The sequence below is a fragment of the Engraulis encrasicolus genome, chromosome 22 (assembly GCF_034702125.1).
Source record: "Engraulis encrasicolus isolate BLACKSEA-1 chromosome 22, IST_EnEncr_1.0, whole genome shotgun sequence".
NCBI lineage: Eukaryota > Metazoa > Chordata > Actinopteri > Clupeiformes > Engraulidae > Engraulis > Engraulis encrasicolus.
Genome location: NC_085878.1, coordinates 44,265,673 through 44,281,971, shown reverse-complemented (window position 1 = coordinate 44,281,971; position 16,299 = coordinate 44,265,673). Strand labels below are relative to the sequence as shown.

The 16,299-nt window shown below is 44.2% G+C and overlaps 1 protein-coding gene across 4 annotated transcripts in view; it reads right to left on the bottom strand.

The window, feature by feature from the left end:
- Nucleotides 1–16,299, bottom strand: part of crtc3 (CREB regulated transcription coactivator 3) — a 73,438-nt gene that overhangs the window by 24,627 nt on the left and 32,512 nt on the right. For all 4 annotated transcript variants that reach the window (XM_063187826.1, XM_063187825.1, XM_063187828.1 and 1 more), the window contains exon 4: nucleotides 9,359–9,420. In XM_063187826.1, coding sequence (XP_063043896.1) covers nucleotides 9,359–9,420 — 62 coding nt within the window. The remainder of the gene's footprint in view (nucleotides 1–9,358; nucleotides 9,421–16,299) is intronic.

Genomic DNA, 16,299 nt, shown 5'->3' with positions numbered 1-16,299 from the left:
CATGCATTGCATACTGTGCGTCCATGCACACCCATCTCCAATGCCTCCAGTAATAGAAAAAAACAGAGTGAGCGGCTGACTGCACATATGACAGCACGGATTTCTTTTTTAGATTTCTGGGTAAAGCGATTCGATGATTTGGCAGACACTCAAACACACACACGCACGCACCTCGCTCTGGTCATCATGGCTTAGCCAATAAGGCCATGTGGGCACTTGGAAACAGAAGAACACACAAAACACACACAGAGACACACACACAGACACCCACACACGTTTGTCAACATGCACAGGCATGCATAATCACATAATACAAGGTCATTGTAATGCATATACCTGACAATCACACGATGCATGCTCAAGCACACACACAGGCCCGTCTCCCACATGCCGTCTACGTGACGCGCATTAACACCACCATTGTCTGTCTGTTCGACTGCCTATACGCACAGAATATAAATAAAACAGTGGCTTGTAAAATATGCAGTTGGTGTGCACACACACACACTCAGATGCATGCAGTCGATGTGCAGTACAAGCCCTCCATACATGAATGGGGTCAACGCACATACACAAATAGACAAATTTTGAAATGGCCTTTTGCAATCTCGAGCCCAGCGAGCCACATGCTCCTATCCATCTAATCCTCAGCATATATGTAGAGAAATCTGTAAACGAAAGATGGACTTAAAATAGCTTACGCACATCAACACAGACCACCATGTCTACATACACATATACGCAGGCACGCAAACACGGAGATTAAAATAAGCAGTGCTGACTGCAGGGATAAGCAAGTCAGAGATATCCAGATTTACTCCAGCAGAGTTCACATCTGTACTAACGTGCACCGCAAACACACAGAAGCGTGTGCACGTGAGTAGGCACATGCACACACACGCGCACACACACACACACACACACACACACACACACACACACACACACACACACACACACACACACACACACACACACACACACACACACACACACACACACACACACACACACACACACACACACACACACACACACACGCTGTATCAGACACACACACACACACGACCCCCACCCCCAAAATCACACACACACATTTGTCACTCCGCTGGGGCTATCTTTCATGCTGACAGACATTATCAAAGCGTCTGTTTGCGTTCCTGCATCAGGGTGCCAATACTAGCAAAGCAGTGGACTCAACAGTCAGAGGGGTAGACAGATTGATGGGGAAAAATACAGGTCATGCTGCACTGTGCTGTGTAACTAAGGGAGACTGAATGCAAATGCAGCTGTGTGCACTGCGTTGTACCGTGTGTATCTGCTGGTAACAGTGCCAGACCAAAGGAGAATGTAAATGTTTCTGAATAAGCAAGATCAATAATAGACTTGGAATAAAATGTTCTCTTTCTGTATGGTTAACTATGCATCAGCCAACATTTACAATGGGTCATGAAATGCACAGTGCAGTGAGCGCCGCAGACGTGCATTCCCCTTCCTGCGTGACCACCTCTCCGTAACCCTCCTCATGCCTGGCCTCTGCGCTGTACTTACTACACTGTAAACACTGGCCGCTACGCTGACGTGCTGGAGGTAAACAGACACGCCCGTTGCCATGGGTCCTGCCTCTGCTGCCCACCCAGCGCATGGGGCCAGGGGCAGGGGCTGTGGCAGGGGTGGGCCGGGGGTGGAGCCCATGGTGTGGTGGTGGAAATGGAGGATGGAGGAGAGGAGGGGACAGATGTTGGAGCACAGCTAAGCTGTACTTGACGGCTCACAGATGGGAGGCCCAAAGCTAAACATTTCAAAGCCTGTGCTGCTGAGACTCGTATTCAAAACAGCAACAGCAGCATAACAAGAGCAGCAGCTCCATAGGGCTACATGCAGCAAACACCTTCAGTAATGACCAGAGAATTATGCGCTTTCGAGTGTTTGGTGGGAACGTTAGAACATGGGGATTAGTGAGTGATGCTGAGGTGAAGTCATCTGTTCTTCAGGTGTGGCATCTGTGTACATCATGAACATCTTTGACCTTTGCCATCAAAAGAAAAACACTTCCCAAGAATCCCAGAAAGAGGGAGAGGGAGAGGGAGAGGGAGAGAGAGAGAGAGAGAGAGAGAGAGAGAGAGAGAGAGAGAGAGAGGGAGAGGGAGAGGGAGGGAGAGAGAGAGAGAGAGAGGGAGAGAGAGAGAGAGAGAGAGAGAGGGAGAGAGAGAGAGATGAAGAACGAGCAAGCATATGGCTGACGAGAAGAGAGACTGAGAGAGATGGAGAGTGCATCAAGCGACCAAGGTGGGTGGGAAGGAGGAAAAGCGTGGGAGCAGGGGTGAGGTGGTGACCCCCTCCCTCTGACCCGCTCCAGCTGTGCTCCACTGGGACAGAGGGAAGGACAGAGAGAGCCCAGAGCCCAGAGCCCAGAGCCTAGAGCCCTGCCCAGGCCAGAACCAGCACCAGCACCAGCGCCAGCACCAGGACCAGGAGGACCATCCGGCTGACCTGATCCCGACCCCCAGCCCAACCACACTCATTCTCAACTCTCACTCCAGTACGCCCCCTCATCTAACCCACCCAGCGCCCTCTCCACCTCTACAGAGACCACACACACGTCCCTAGGGGGACAGTGTTCCATCTGCCCAACACACACACACACACACACAAGTACGCACGCACGCACGCACGCACGCACGCATGCACGCACGCACGCACGCACAGCGTGACCCTTGGCGTATTCCATCTCTTCACTGAAGCGACTAATTCAAACAACATATGCAAAGTGAATTATTTGAAATAACTATGACTATGATGCATGTCTGACACACAACCCCCAAAAACATAACCTAATGACCTAACCCATATGCATAAAAAGCACAACAAAAACAAAAGACATGGATACCAAACAACACACACACACGCACACTTCTCGCTCTCCCTTTCCATGGAAAAACCACACATACTTTTTGACCCTTTCTTCATCAATCTTCTCCATTACAAAAAAGGTCCTACGGCTAGACAGCCATTTCACGCCAAAACTAAAAAGGGGACATTCCGGCAACTATTTTCATAGGGGACAGACATCGTAAATGTTAATGTGAGAAAATATTTTTTCTATAAATATCTTTTATCAGAGTTGCATTCTGTTTTTTTATGTCAGGAAGACAAGAAACCTTGTGCCCCTCTGGAGGACCCTTGAGACAGAAGATGCACTTTCCATTCCGGTTCTCTCTCTCTCTGTGCGTGTGCGTGTGTGTGTGTGCTTGTGCGTGTGCGTGTGTGTGTGTGAATATTTTCTTTCCCCAGAGGCCAATTGCCTGCATCTGGGCATCCATGTCCATGTCCATCTGTGTGTGTGTGTGTGTGCGCTTCTGTCTCTATCTCTGTCTCAAGGGACATAGGACCCAGTATCTCTCTCTCCCTCTGTACATAGTAAACTGCTTTCTGTGCAAGTCGCTTGTGAGCGCAGGCTTACATTCCCATTTCCGGCATCTGTGCGAGCATGTAGCTCTGTTAGCATCAGATGAATGTGTGTCTTATCCCCTGTGTAATGACCCTCTTGCCCGTTTCTTCCTCTGTTCTTCTGCTGCTGATATGCAGCAACGACAACACATTTCACATTTCAGTCTTATCGACACACACACACACACACTAAAACATACAAAAATATAGACAGACACACACAGTGGTTCTCATCTCACCATAAGCTTGCCACCATTTAACATTGATCACATTTGATAACATTTTACAAGGAAGTTATGTTGGTACAAAGGAACAGCACTGCAAAAGCAGAGCAGGGTTTTCAAAAGTTGGGCCATTTGATTCTCCCTAACGGACAACACACGCAAATCTCTGAACAAAGCAACAGCAGTTTACAGCTGCGGGGAAGAGCTATTGGGCTGCATATTTTCCATGTGATCATGAATGTCCATCACCTAGTTCAGCCTACACAGCAGCTAACCCACATCACCAGTAAAATGCTCTGAGCAGAGCAGAGCAAACAGGTCAGACTGACTGCCCACACAAACATACAGCACAGTGATCTACATAAAACCCTGCAAGGCAAGATGCTGACTTTTGGAAACTATGCACAGTACTTACTGGAGTATGTGTATGTAAGAGAGCGAGCTCGTGAGCATGAGAGAGAGAGGAGGGGGGTATGAAGTGTAAAAAACAAAGTGTAAAGTAGAGGGGGTATAATGTTCTCTTGATACCCATTTTCATTGCCTTTTACAATGAAAGTAAAAAGAAGAACATCATATGCCTGATGGGGGGATATTCTAAAAACATGTTTAAATGACAAACGTGGCTAAGTTAACCTACAGAAAGTAGTAAACCTGCTAGCAGATGGCCCACAGATGACATTTACTCAAGGCTCCTCTATTTCATGATATAACCACTACCTCAAGGTTGCCTTCATTTTGTTTACTACTGAGCCAGAATCTTGGAATACTCTCCAGAGCTCTCCCACCAATTTTGGTCTACCACTCCCACCACCACTGCCCCCCTCTCCTAAACCAGCCAACCACCTTTTAACTCCAGACTAATGCCTCTAATGACCTCCACAGCCTGCCATATGATGCTAATACGACTACCGACACATCACTTAATCCTCATGTTCACACGTTGCCATTGACTGCATTGATTTTAATTAGAAGCTAATGGCAAACAGATGCAAGACGTCCAACTAAGGGGCCTCTATGCACGAGTGTGGGGAGAATGGAATCAATCGCACAACACAGTTGCCATGGAAACTCAAGACTTCTGGGGCGCGTTTGTTACTTGGTTACGATGCAATTTCCCTTAGGCAACCTACTAAGTTGCTAACTAGTTAGCAAAAATGTCATCAAAAAACGCTCCCCTGCTTCAGATGCAAACATAAGTAGCAAGGTCCCAATCACATGCAAGGGAGTGTTGCTTAATAATTGTGCGCTATCTATTTACCTATTGCAAAAAAAACTAAAACAAATGAACGCTATGAGCAAAAAACCTGCATACACCCACACACACTTTAAAATACATAAACATAAAGGCACAGACACTGCATCCATACTCTTTCTCTAGAAAGGTTTTACAAACACAGAAACCACAGATGTCACTGCTGCCCCTTATGGGTTGGCTCTGTGCTGGATCAGGGGAATAGCGGAGGGCTAAAAAGGTTACAGCTCTCTGGCCTTAAAAAGCCCCTGTTTGCAGTCAAATCTCCTGACTTTAAGGGCGTCATTATCAAACTCGACAGAAAACATCTGTTCGTCTGAGAGCCAAAACACAAGACAAGCCACATCAGACTATTGAGCAGGGAGAGAGGGAGCGATTACATGAGCAGGAAGAGGGAGAGAGAGGGGGGAGAGAAGAGGACTTTGTATATGTAAGAGAAAGAAGACTTTCACTCCACCCAACTCGAACTACAAGTTGCTGAGTCAAACACACTGTTTAAATAACGGTTAAATAAATAACATAAATAAAAAACATGCACACAACCAACTGATCAGGAAACTGTTTAAAGGCACAGCGAGAGAGAGAGAGAGAGAGAGAGAGAGAGAGAGAGAGATGAACAGATGAACACCATAATGAAGGGAAGGGTGGTGTTGTGTGCGACAACTACATCAACCAGAAAAAGTGTGAGAATGAGACACCCAATCAAATCTGTGGAGAGATAGAGATGGGCAGTAGGGCTGAAAGGAGCGTGTCTTGGCAGCTCCCAGACAGTTAGTGCTGTTCCCGGGAGGGAGGAGAGGCAGAGAGAGAGAGAGGGAGGGAGGAGAGGCAGAGAGAGAGAGAGGGAGGGAGGAGAGGGAGAGAGAGAGAGAGGGAGGGAGGAGAGGGAGAGAGAGAGAGAGGGAGGGAGGAGAGGCTGAGAGAGAGAGAGAGAGAGAGAGAGAGGGAGGGAGGCGAGGGAGAGAGAGAGAGAGGGAGGGAGGAGAGGCAGAGAGAGAGAGAGGGAGGGAGGAGAGGGAGAGAGAGAGAGAGGGAGGGATGAGAGGCAGAGAGAGAGAGAGGGAGAGGGAGGAGAGAGGGAGCGAGCTGCACCCTCATCCTTGAGTAGAGGGAGGGTAAGTGAGGGAAGGAGAGGAGGCAGGTGTTTAGAATCAGGGCAGAAAATGCAACATTAGTAAGTGGGATTCACCAGGAGTCAGACACAATGAGCTACCACCATCCCAAAACATCCAGTTCAGACAATGGAGCGAGTGTTTCTCTTCACACGCTCTCCCCCATCATCGCACTGCAAAACAGGAGGGCATGTGAAGACAGACACCAGCCTTAACGAACACACACACACAGCATTAATATGGAACAAAAACATTCATTTCCCCAAAAACATGTCGATTAGGATAGCACTTTAATGAAGAGTTAATAGAGTTAATTTGAGTTAAACAGTATATATATATTTTAGTTGTGTACATAGTATAAGTGAAAGTAAGTAAAAGAAATGTAACATTTCAGAAAATAGTCATCAGAGAAAAAAAACGCCTTTCGTTCCTACACGAAGTCATCCAAACATACACGCAATGTTTAGATCAGATAAAGGCTCTATGACCTACAGCAGGTGTTTGCCTGTGTGTCTGTGTGTCTTGTGTGGCTGTGTGTGTGTGTGTGTGTGTGTAATCTGAGTTTGTCTCCTTTTAGTTTATCAACGGCCAAGGGACAGTACTGTCGCCACGCGTGGAAATCATTGGCCACTGCAGTGTTTCCTCTAGGATTGGAAGGAACGTGGTGCATGGCCAGGGCACAGGAAGCCCAAACCCGTCAGGACAATCAAGTGAATTGTAAAAAAAAAAAAAAAAAGAGGAAAATATCTTAAAATAGTGACTGTGAATATATTTTAATGGAATAAATATATTTTAATATTTTAATGAAATAAATGAATGAATCAAGCCTTGTGCACAAACCCAAAGCCTTGGAAGAGCTGAGTCGATATGGATAGGTATACTGGTATATATAGGTATACTTTTGGTCCAAATGTGTCCTGATATTGTCAGGTCAAATTTGAAGTAACTACGATATCCAACCTTACCGTGTAAACACATCGAACTTGACAAGAGCGATGATGGCAACTAAAGTAATAGACTTTGTATAGAGGAGCTGGTGACAAAAGCAATTTGGGCGACACGAGCAACAGTTGGTAGTTGAACTTCAGTTAATAGTATGGCAATGAGCTATGATGCGGTGCAGCAACAGCCACTGCAGCCAATTGGAATGTTAGACTTAGAATGCTTTCATTCTGCTTTTAACGGTCATACTGTATCACTTTTATCATTTGTGTCACTCTTGCCATCCAAACAGTCCAGCGACTCATTGCAGCGGTTGTCTCTTCTGGTGTGTTCGTGCGGTAATACCAAGGCTTTGAAGGTAATACCAAGGCTTTCTCAGTTTCCATGTTGGCGTAGTTACTGCACAGCCTTTCTAGGGCAGTATGGTCGATTACCTAGACTATGTGAATTTTATGTGATGGCCAACCCAGCAAAATGTAGAAGAAACCATGCACTGACTCTATAGCAGTTGACAGTTCGTCGCACACATGCCAAACCTCAAAAAAACCTCAAAAGAACAGTTGCTCAGCTGCAACTTTGTCCCCATCATTCATATCTAGGAGTCGTTCAAAAGAATCAGCTTCTTGGTGGTGACACCCAGCCAGTTGAGCGCAGCTGAGTGAGTTGAGCCATCATGTTGTCTGTCTGACCGTACTGCTTTGGTCCAGAGCAAAGCAGAGCAACATAGGGGAGTGGCATTGGACGAGGGCCAAAAGCAAAATTCAAAACAGCATGCAGCAAAGGGCTGACTGGCAAGGGGGAGAGAGGAGAGGGGGGAGGGGCAGGTCTCTGCGAACCGGTCGATACGGCCTGGAGATGAGGCCACGGTAAACACAGCAGTTGGTCCACTATGCTGATCTGGCCGTGGGCACTGTGAGCTTTTTTTTCTTCTCTGTTCAGCTTGCCCTTGCCGTTTGTTGGTTAGTTTTGTGCCTACCTGGACCAGTTCGCCATGCTGTGCCTTTATGCTTTTTTGAAGTGTATGTGTGTGTGTGCGCGTTTGTAGGTCTGCTCAACTGGCCGTGGGCACTGAGGGCTTTTCCCCCCCTTTACTGTTCAAGCTTGCTGTTGCTGGTTGTATTTGTTGGTTAGTTGTGTGGCTGGACCAATTCTTGTCATGTATCCTCTATGCTTGTTTTGATGTGCGTGTGTGCATTTGTGTGGAAAACATGGCTGCATCTGGAACGTAAAAATACATTGTACACCAACAAACAAGTTCATTTGGTTAACTTTTTTGCTAATTGTACAACCATCAAAGAAGAACTTCCCTAGGGAAAGATAAACATTAGCCATGAATAGACTTGTAGCTTATGTGGGTGTGTGCATGCACGTGTGTGTGTGTGTGTGTGTGTGTGTGTGTGTGTGTGTGTGTGTGTGTGTGTGTGTGTGTGTGTACGGTTTGTGAACACATCAGCAGCTCCTCTACAGTGTATGAACACCAATAGTCATTCACTGGAACCCATATTCGTTTTGATTGGCTCCCAGCATTCAGTAGTAGTTTTTTTTTTAGCAGACAAACCCAGCATTAGTCATGGGATGAATTTGTTTGTTTGCTTGTCTGTTGAAAAGGATCAGGGTTTTTAAGCTATTGTGGGTTTGCAGTGGTCATTGGTTTACCAGAGACAATCCGGAGAAAACATTGAAAATGGAAAGAGCAAAAAAAAGAGGGATGGTTCCTGTATTTGCCTGTGTAGCATCAAATGCCCCTTGTAAGAATGCTAATAAATGTAGCGCTTAGGAATCACCACCAAAAAAAGAACAGTAAAACAGCTAGAAGAACACTGAAAAAAATGTATTCGCCTGCTAAGTGCCAAGGTCGGCTTGTTTAGGATGCACAGGATGTCCCGTTTAATGGGGCTGTGGAACGCATGTGCAGTTTAATTGGCTGCAGCACGTATATGGTTGCTGTGGAGGAGGCCCTTTGGGTAAGAGCAGAGCAGAGAAGAGTGTGGTTACGTCCATCTCTGTGTGACTGACCTCACTGTGCTGCTTATCAGCTGCGCTGGGGGAAATGACGGCAGGTTACGTACATGGAAACGCTCTTGTGCCATTTGGCTTGTGTAACAGGCCGACATAAGGGGACGAGGGAAGGAGCAGGGAGTGTTAAATTGTAAATGTCCAAAAAAATAAAAGACAGACAGACAGACAGACAGACAGACAGACAGACAGACAGACAGACAGAGACAGACAGACAGATAGACAGACATACAGACACAGACACACAGAAAACTGCAACACAGGGAGTCACACACTAACAGTACTGTAAATAGAAAACATACACACAGGCACACACCACAAAAGTACGAGGCAGTTTACAGGCAAGTTTAGAGGTGACTTACCTTCGCCAGTTGTTGTCTGGTGGGGGTGACAAGTAGACGGAGCTGTACGGAGAGCTTTCCATGTGAGGAGGAGTTAAGGAAAGCCCATGAAAGTTTACCAAAAAAATTGCATACCAATCATAATTTAAATACAACAACAATGGATGAGCCAGCCTTTGTTTTCACAATATTATTTTGACTTAGATTCATATTTGAAAAGTGGTAATTACAAAAAAAACAAGGTGGTGTGTGTGTGTGTGTGTGTGTGTGTGTGTGTGTGTGTGTGTGTGTGTGTGTGTGTGTGTGTGTGTGTGTGTGTGTGTGCGCGTGTGTATGCATGACTGTATAAATGTCTGTATGATGACATGATAGACAAAATACAAAAAACTGCCACATTTTCCAATTCTCATACAACCCTCTAAATACCACAATAATGCATTTCTAATGAAACAGAGATACTCAATACTTTAAATGCATATATTCATCTTAAACTGGATAATACTTTCGTATCAATCTGTGTATAATTTGTCTGCAAGTCTCTCACTTTTTGACCAAAAGTATTGGGAGAAAAACCTCAATCATCAATCAAACTTTCACTCTTCAACACTTAGTTCAAACTAGACTGCCTGTGCAGTCGCCTTCGACTGCTTAAGGTATATCCCCGAAACGCGACGCTTCCAGTCCCCAATCATTCCTACCACTCCCGTCCACCTTTTCATGAACGTTTATGATAAATACAAAATATAAAATAAATATATTTAATATCTATACATAGATCAATGACGTGCATAGGCTTAAAACCAAATGACTATTGTGAAAATGAAGGGAAAAATGGGGCAAATGGTAACACTGTTTTAATGGTTCACTATTACAGTGGATATACCACATTAGGTACAGTGTAATAACCAGTGTAACAATATTTAATACCACGTCATACCAGTGTGACACCATGTACCAATGTTGTACTTATATCATGTAGGCTATTTGTGTGTAAGTGGTATTACATGGTATTGCATATTTTTACACTGGTATTACACTAGTATTACATGGTATTACATATTGTTACACTGGTTATTACACTGTACCTGGTATTGCCTATTTTTACACTGGTATTACACAAGTATTACATGGTATTACATATTGTTACACTGGTTATTACACTGTAGGCCAGGGGTGGGCAATTATTTTGGGCCAAGGGCCGCATTGGGCTTAGAAAGTTGACCAAAGGGCCGGATGTAGTAGGCAACTTGCCCGTGCCAATAATAAAAAATGGTGTACGCCAACATAATTAACCATTGTCAGTTATACCCTTCCTACTGATTGTATCCAGATGTAGACTTAGTAATCTTAGGTTTCCAAGACCCTTGTTTTAGGTAGCCAATATAAGAATGAATGACCATATGAATATGCATTTTTTTTCTTGGAAAGGCTCTGAGGGCCGCATGAAATGGCTGAGCGGGCCGCATGTGGCCCCCGGGCCTGAGTTTGCCCACGTCTGCTGTAGGCCTACCTGATATGGCAGATTCACTGAAATGGTGAACCATTAAATTAAGGAGTTACCGGGCAAATCAATCCACCCAGTCAGAAGTTATGGGCCAAATAAAAATTCCACCATTTTGAAAGTGTTGACCTCCAAACTCGAATCAGTTCATTAACCCACCCTAGAGCATTCACACACCAAATCTGGGACAAATCCATCCACCCGGTCAGAAGTAATGGGCCAAACAAAAATTCGGCCATCTTGAATTCGGCCATCTTGAAATTGTTGACCTCCAAACTCGAATCAGTTCATGAACCTACCCTAGAACATTCACACACCAAATCTGGGACAAATCCATCCACCCGGTCAGAAGTTATGGACCAAACAAAAATTCGGCCATCTTGAATGCGGCCATCTTGAAAGTGTTAACCTCCAAACTCGAACCAGTTCATGAACCCACCCTAGAGCATTCACACACCAAATCTGGGACAAATCCATCCACCCGGTCAGAAGTAATGGGCTAAACAAAAATTCGGCCATCTTGAATTCGGCCATCTTGAAATTGTTGACCTCCAAACTCGAATCAGTTCATGAACCTACCCTAGAGCATTCACACACCAAATCTGGGACAAATCCAAACATCCGTTCAAAAGTTATCGCGTTAACACGAAAGACATTACGCGGCAGACGACGCGGCGGCGGCGGCAGCGGCGGCGCACGCAAAACCATTACATCCCCGACGCTCCGCGTTTCGGGGATATAAATACATTCAAAGACTATGTGACCTGATACTCAATAGCTTGACAACTCAGAGCTTGTATGTGCTGATCTGTGTATCCTGTGGGATCATTCTTCTAATTCAGGTCAGCCTCACCGAGTATGATAGGAGCTCACAGCTATCATAACCTGACAGGCTGCCTCATGAACTAACCTCAGCCTCAACGCCCCCTCCCTCTGTTGCCAAAATAAGCACGTCGGTGAAACGATCAAAACAGAGCCCGAACAATGGCCAAGTTACTGACCCCCGAGCTGCAACCCCCTTCCTACATCAGCTCACACAATCCTGCAAGGCAGAGTGGAAGATACAGTTGAGGGCGATATTATTAGTCCTCCTCCTGATATTGGACATCTCTCTTGATTTCTCAGTGAGAATGATCATTTACAACAAGTTTCTGTTATTCTACAAACAACTGCACAATGGAGATAATGTCAAATAAGTTGAATTTAGATTTAGAACAGGTTTAAACAAAAAAAAGGCTAAAATGAAAATCTCCTTGAAACAATAGAAAAATCAAAATTAAACTTACTGGATATTATCTGCATAGTGAATTTACTTCCAGAATAATAGAAACTTTTAAATAATAGTCATTCTCACAGAAAAATCAAGAGTGATGTCTAATTTCAGGAGGGGGGCTGCTAATATTGTCCTCAACTGTATAATGCTATGTCTGAAATAGCACACCAGCCTATCATTATTATGACTATCTAATTGTGAATGTTCAATGCAGCCCCCTCTCTCTCACGCCTGACTTCAGGCACCCTGCACAAGATCATACAGCCTAGAAAATTTCATCCTGAAAGAGACAAAAAGACACAGACTGCCACAAAGATCTGAAGAAAAAGAAATGAAAAGGTCCACGAAATCAAGAGGCAAGATCATTTCTACATCAATTTGAAAAAAGAATGCAAGACAAGTCTCGAGCACGACATGCAAGACATGTCTCAAGATGCCTTATTGAAAGGCAACATTGGTGTCTACATTTAATAGGAGAAATCATGTAAGAACAACACACTTCTTCTCACACATGGTGGAACAGCTAAGCAATAATTGCATCAAGCGTCCCAAGAGTGGCAAAGGAGATGCAATAACAGACCAGAGGATAGTGAACAATTGAGAGAGAGAGAGAGAGAGAGAGAGAGAGAGAGAGAGAGAGAGAGAGAGAGAGAGAGAGAGAGAGAAAGAGAGAGAGAGAGAGAGAGAGAGAGAGAGAGAGAGAGAGAGAGAGAGAGAGAGAGAGAGAGTAAAGCAAAAGGTGAAAGAGCAAGCAATAGAGAAAGACAAGAAGAGAGCAAGAGAAAAAGAAACAGTGAAAGAGCATCAAAGAAAGAGATAGTAAGAGCAACAGAGAGTGAAATAGCATGGGGGAGAAAAAGAGAGAAAGAAAGAGAGGGAACAAGAAAGATAGAGAAAGAAAGCACAAAGAAGAAAAAGAGAGAGCAAAAGAGTGGGAGAGAAAAGGAGAGTGAGCGCGCCAGAAAACAACAATCAAAAGCTTTTCCCAGCGCTGCGGGCCTCTGATAGGCTGTCGGCAGCTGAGCGGGAACTAATGCAGAGATCCAGCCCAACAGGTTTACACAGGAGGGAGCAGACTGACGCTGCTAAGCCACAGATATAAACTACAAACCACTGGCCTGAGGGCCGCCCCACACACACACACACACACACACACACACACACACACACACACACACACACACACACACACACACACACACGGAATAGGGCAGTGGTGTGTCGGTGAGGGCATATTTGTGTGAGCCAACCGTGTCCATGGTGCTTGAGAGAGATCAGACTAGTGTATAGTGTGCGCGCGTGTGTGTGTGTGTGTGTGTGTGTGTGTTTTAGTGAAGTTGAGAAAACAGTGTATGTATTATAGACGGGGAGGAACGGTAGCCTACCATGCACCCCCCCCACAACAAAACGCCACATGACTTTTTTTAATCTTCAAGATGTCCTGAATAAGAATTTGAGTGGTAACAGTCATATAACTCACTCCCACTATGATTTTTCACATCATATTGTATATGACCCCATGCATTCTAGTCCTATGTAGTGGTACACTGCCAAGGCCTCTAGAGCCATGATGCAGTTGGTTATAATAGCTTATGATATACCATATGAAAGCTTGGAGTCTGTAGTATACATATATTATACTGTATTTGGTTTAACTTTTGCATAGCAACAGTTGCTAGGCAAAGCATCTTCCTTAGCAACCAGCATCAGTGATACGGTTCCTCTGCGATTACATTGTGTTGTGATGTCTGGATATAGATGGCTTTTCCCAAGTGCCACATGACTTCTTTGAACCTCCAAGATGTCCCTGATAAGAATTTGAGTGGTAACAGTAATACATTCCTACTGTACATCATATTGTACATGACCCCAGTATGCTCAAGGCTATACGTTTTAGTCATATGTCGTTATAAACTGTCAAGGTCTTAACAGCCATTTTGCAGTTGGTAGCTTGCCATATCTGTAAGCTTGAAGTGTGTAGTTTATGAATATTATATCATATTTTGGTGTACAATTTGGAAAAATGTACTTGGTTCAGTTATATGATGTGTGAGAGTATTTTTCATTTTTCTGATCCTTTAAATGACTCATCCATACAACCATACACATATATAAAGACCTTACAGGCAAATACATTAACAATTTGTAAAAGTATAATAATAGTTTAATTACTAACTACTGGAAATATTGACAATATAGCGAGCAGTACTGTATGTGTCACTGTCACATCTGTGCAAGTTGGAGCACAACACCACAATAGAAGGAAACAAGTTGAATCATAAACAAAGTTTATTGAACATTTGGGGAAAGGTTTAGTCCAAGGCAGACAGCTCATTCACTGCGACTGTCACTGTCTGAGCTTGACCAATCACTTTCAACTTCACTCTCACTGCTATCATCACAGTGGACTTCACCACAGATGTCCTCCAACCTCTGTGGCTGACTCTCACCTTCATACCACAGGGGCTGTATACCACTTTATGCCATTAACCACCCATGTCCTTGACCCACGGATGGAATTACAGGATTGTTGATGTTGGCTCTTTTCCACAGGGCAACCTGAAAATGAACCCTATGGACATGCTGCGTGAGGCTTTTTCTGCATGGTGGTAGCAAAGCCATGTCCACATTTCCAGGAATAGACTTTCCGTGTTTGGTGCAAAGTTTGTTAATGATGTTCAATCGCATGTCATCAACCTTTTCAGCTTTCTTTTCGCCATAGAAGTCCCATGTGATTTTTTCACAATCATCATTAAGGGCTTCTGTCACTGTCCAGGTTTCACCAAATTTGGCAAGGTTGGTAACAAACTGGGGGGCTTTGAACATCTTCGTTAGAGGAAGAAGTTTACCTTTGCCTCGGAATGCACTTGTAGCATCATTCCCAGTGAAGCCATGGAGACCAAGTACAGCTGTGCATTTTCTTGACCAAGTTCTGCTGCAGTTTGTGTGCCATTGATCAGTCTGGACTTTCTCTGTATCTTGGTGTCAAGTAGGATGTTGATGCCCATGGTTCCAGCAAAGTGCAGCAAAATGAAGAATAGGTCAGAGTCAGGACTCTTGATCCGTACGTTGGTATAATGCTCATTTGCAGCATATTGGCTGTAAAGGACAACCCTGGTGTCGGTCTCTTCCTGTGATGACCTGAGTTATGGAATTTCAGTCTTTCTTGTTGTCAAACCCTCCCCCGGTGTAAGGTATGCACATTCTTCACACAGATAAAAATGACTTTGCAGCCTTGCAGTTTTGAAGCGTACTTATCACCACTCTGCACCTTGTTTTCCTCATTCATTAAAAACTGTTTCCACTTCCTGGGACGTTTTGTTGCTCCACCCCCTATAATTAACTTCTCTCCACAGCCACGGTGTTTCCTTTCCATTGACTTGATGGATTTGGGTCTGTATTGGTCTGTGCTGAAAATGATGTCTCCACATCCAGACGTAGTTATGCTGTCAAATAGCAATGAGGAGATCTCTACAAATGTGTCTGGAATTTTCTAAATTTAAAAAGATGCACAATAAAATTATACATTACACACAATTATACACATTCCATTACTGTATTACTGTATTAGCTGATAACTCTGATGTATTTTCCAGGGCCATTTACCATCATATTGTAGAAGCAAGCATTTCCATCATATACTGTAAGGGTCTCTGATGGTGGAGGAATGGCAGAATTCGGTTGATCTTTCACCAGGTAGTGGAACACCAGAACATGGCTGGTGATTGGTTGATTGATTGAGTGGTGGTTGGTGATTGGTTAATTGGTTGAGTGATGGAGTGCTTATAAGGTCTTTATATACCAGTATACGTAAGTTATTTAAAGAATTGAAAAAAAAACAGAGCTCTCACACATTATATAGCTGAGCCAAGTACATTTTTCCAAATATCATAGGTACACCAAAATATGATATAATATTCATAAACTACACACTCCAAGCTTACATATGGTATATGGCAAGCTATGATAACCAACTGCAAAATGGCTGTTAAGACCTTGACAGTTTATAACGACATAGGACTAAAACGTATAGCCTTGAGCATACTGGGGTCATGTACAATATGATGTACAATAGGAATGTATTACTGTAACCACTCAAATTCTTATTAGGGACATCTTGGAGGTTCAAAGAAGTCATGTGGCACTTGGGAAAAGCCATCTAGATCCAGACATCACAACACAATGTAA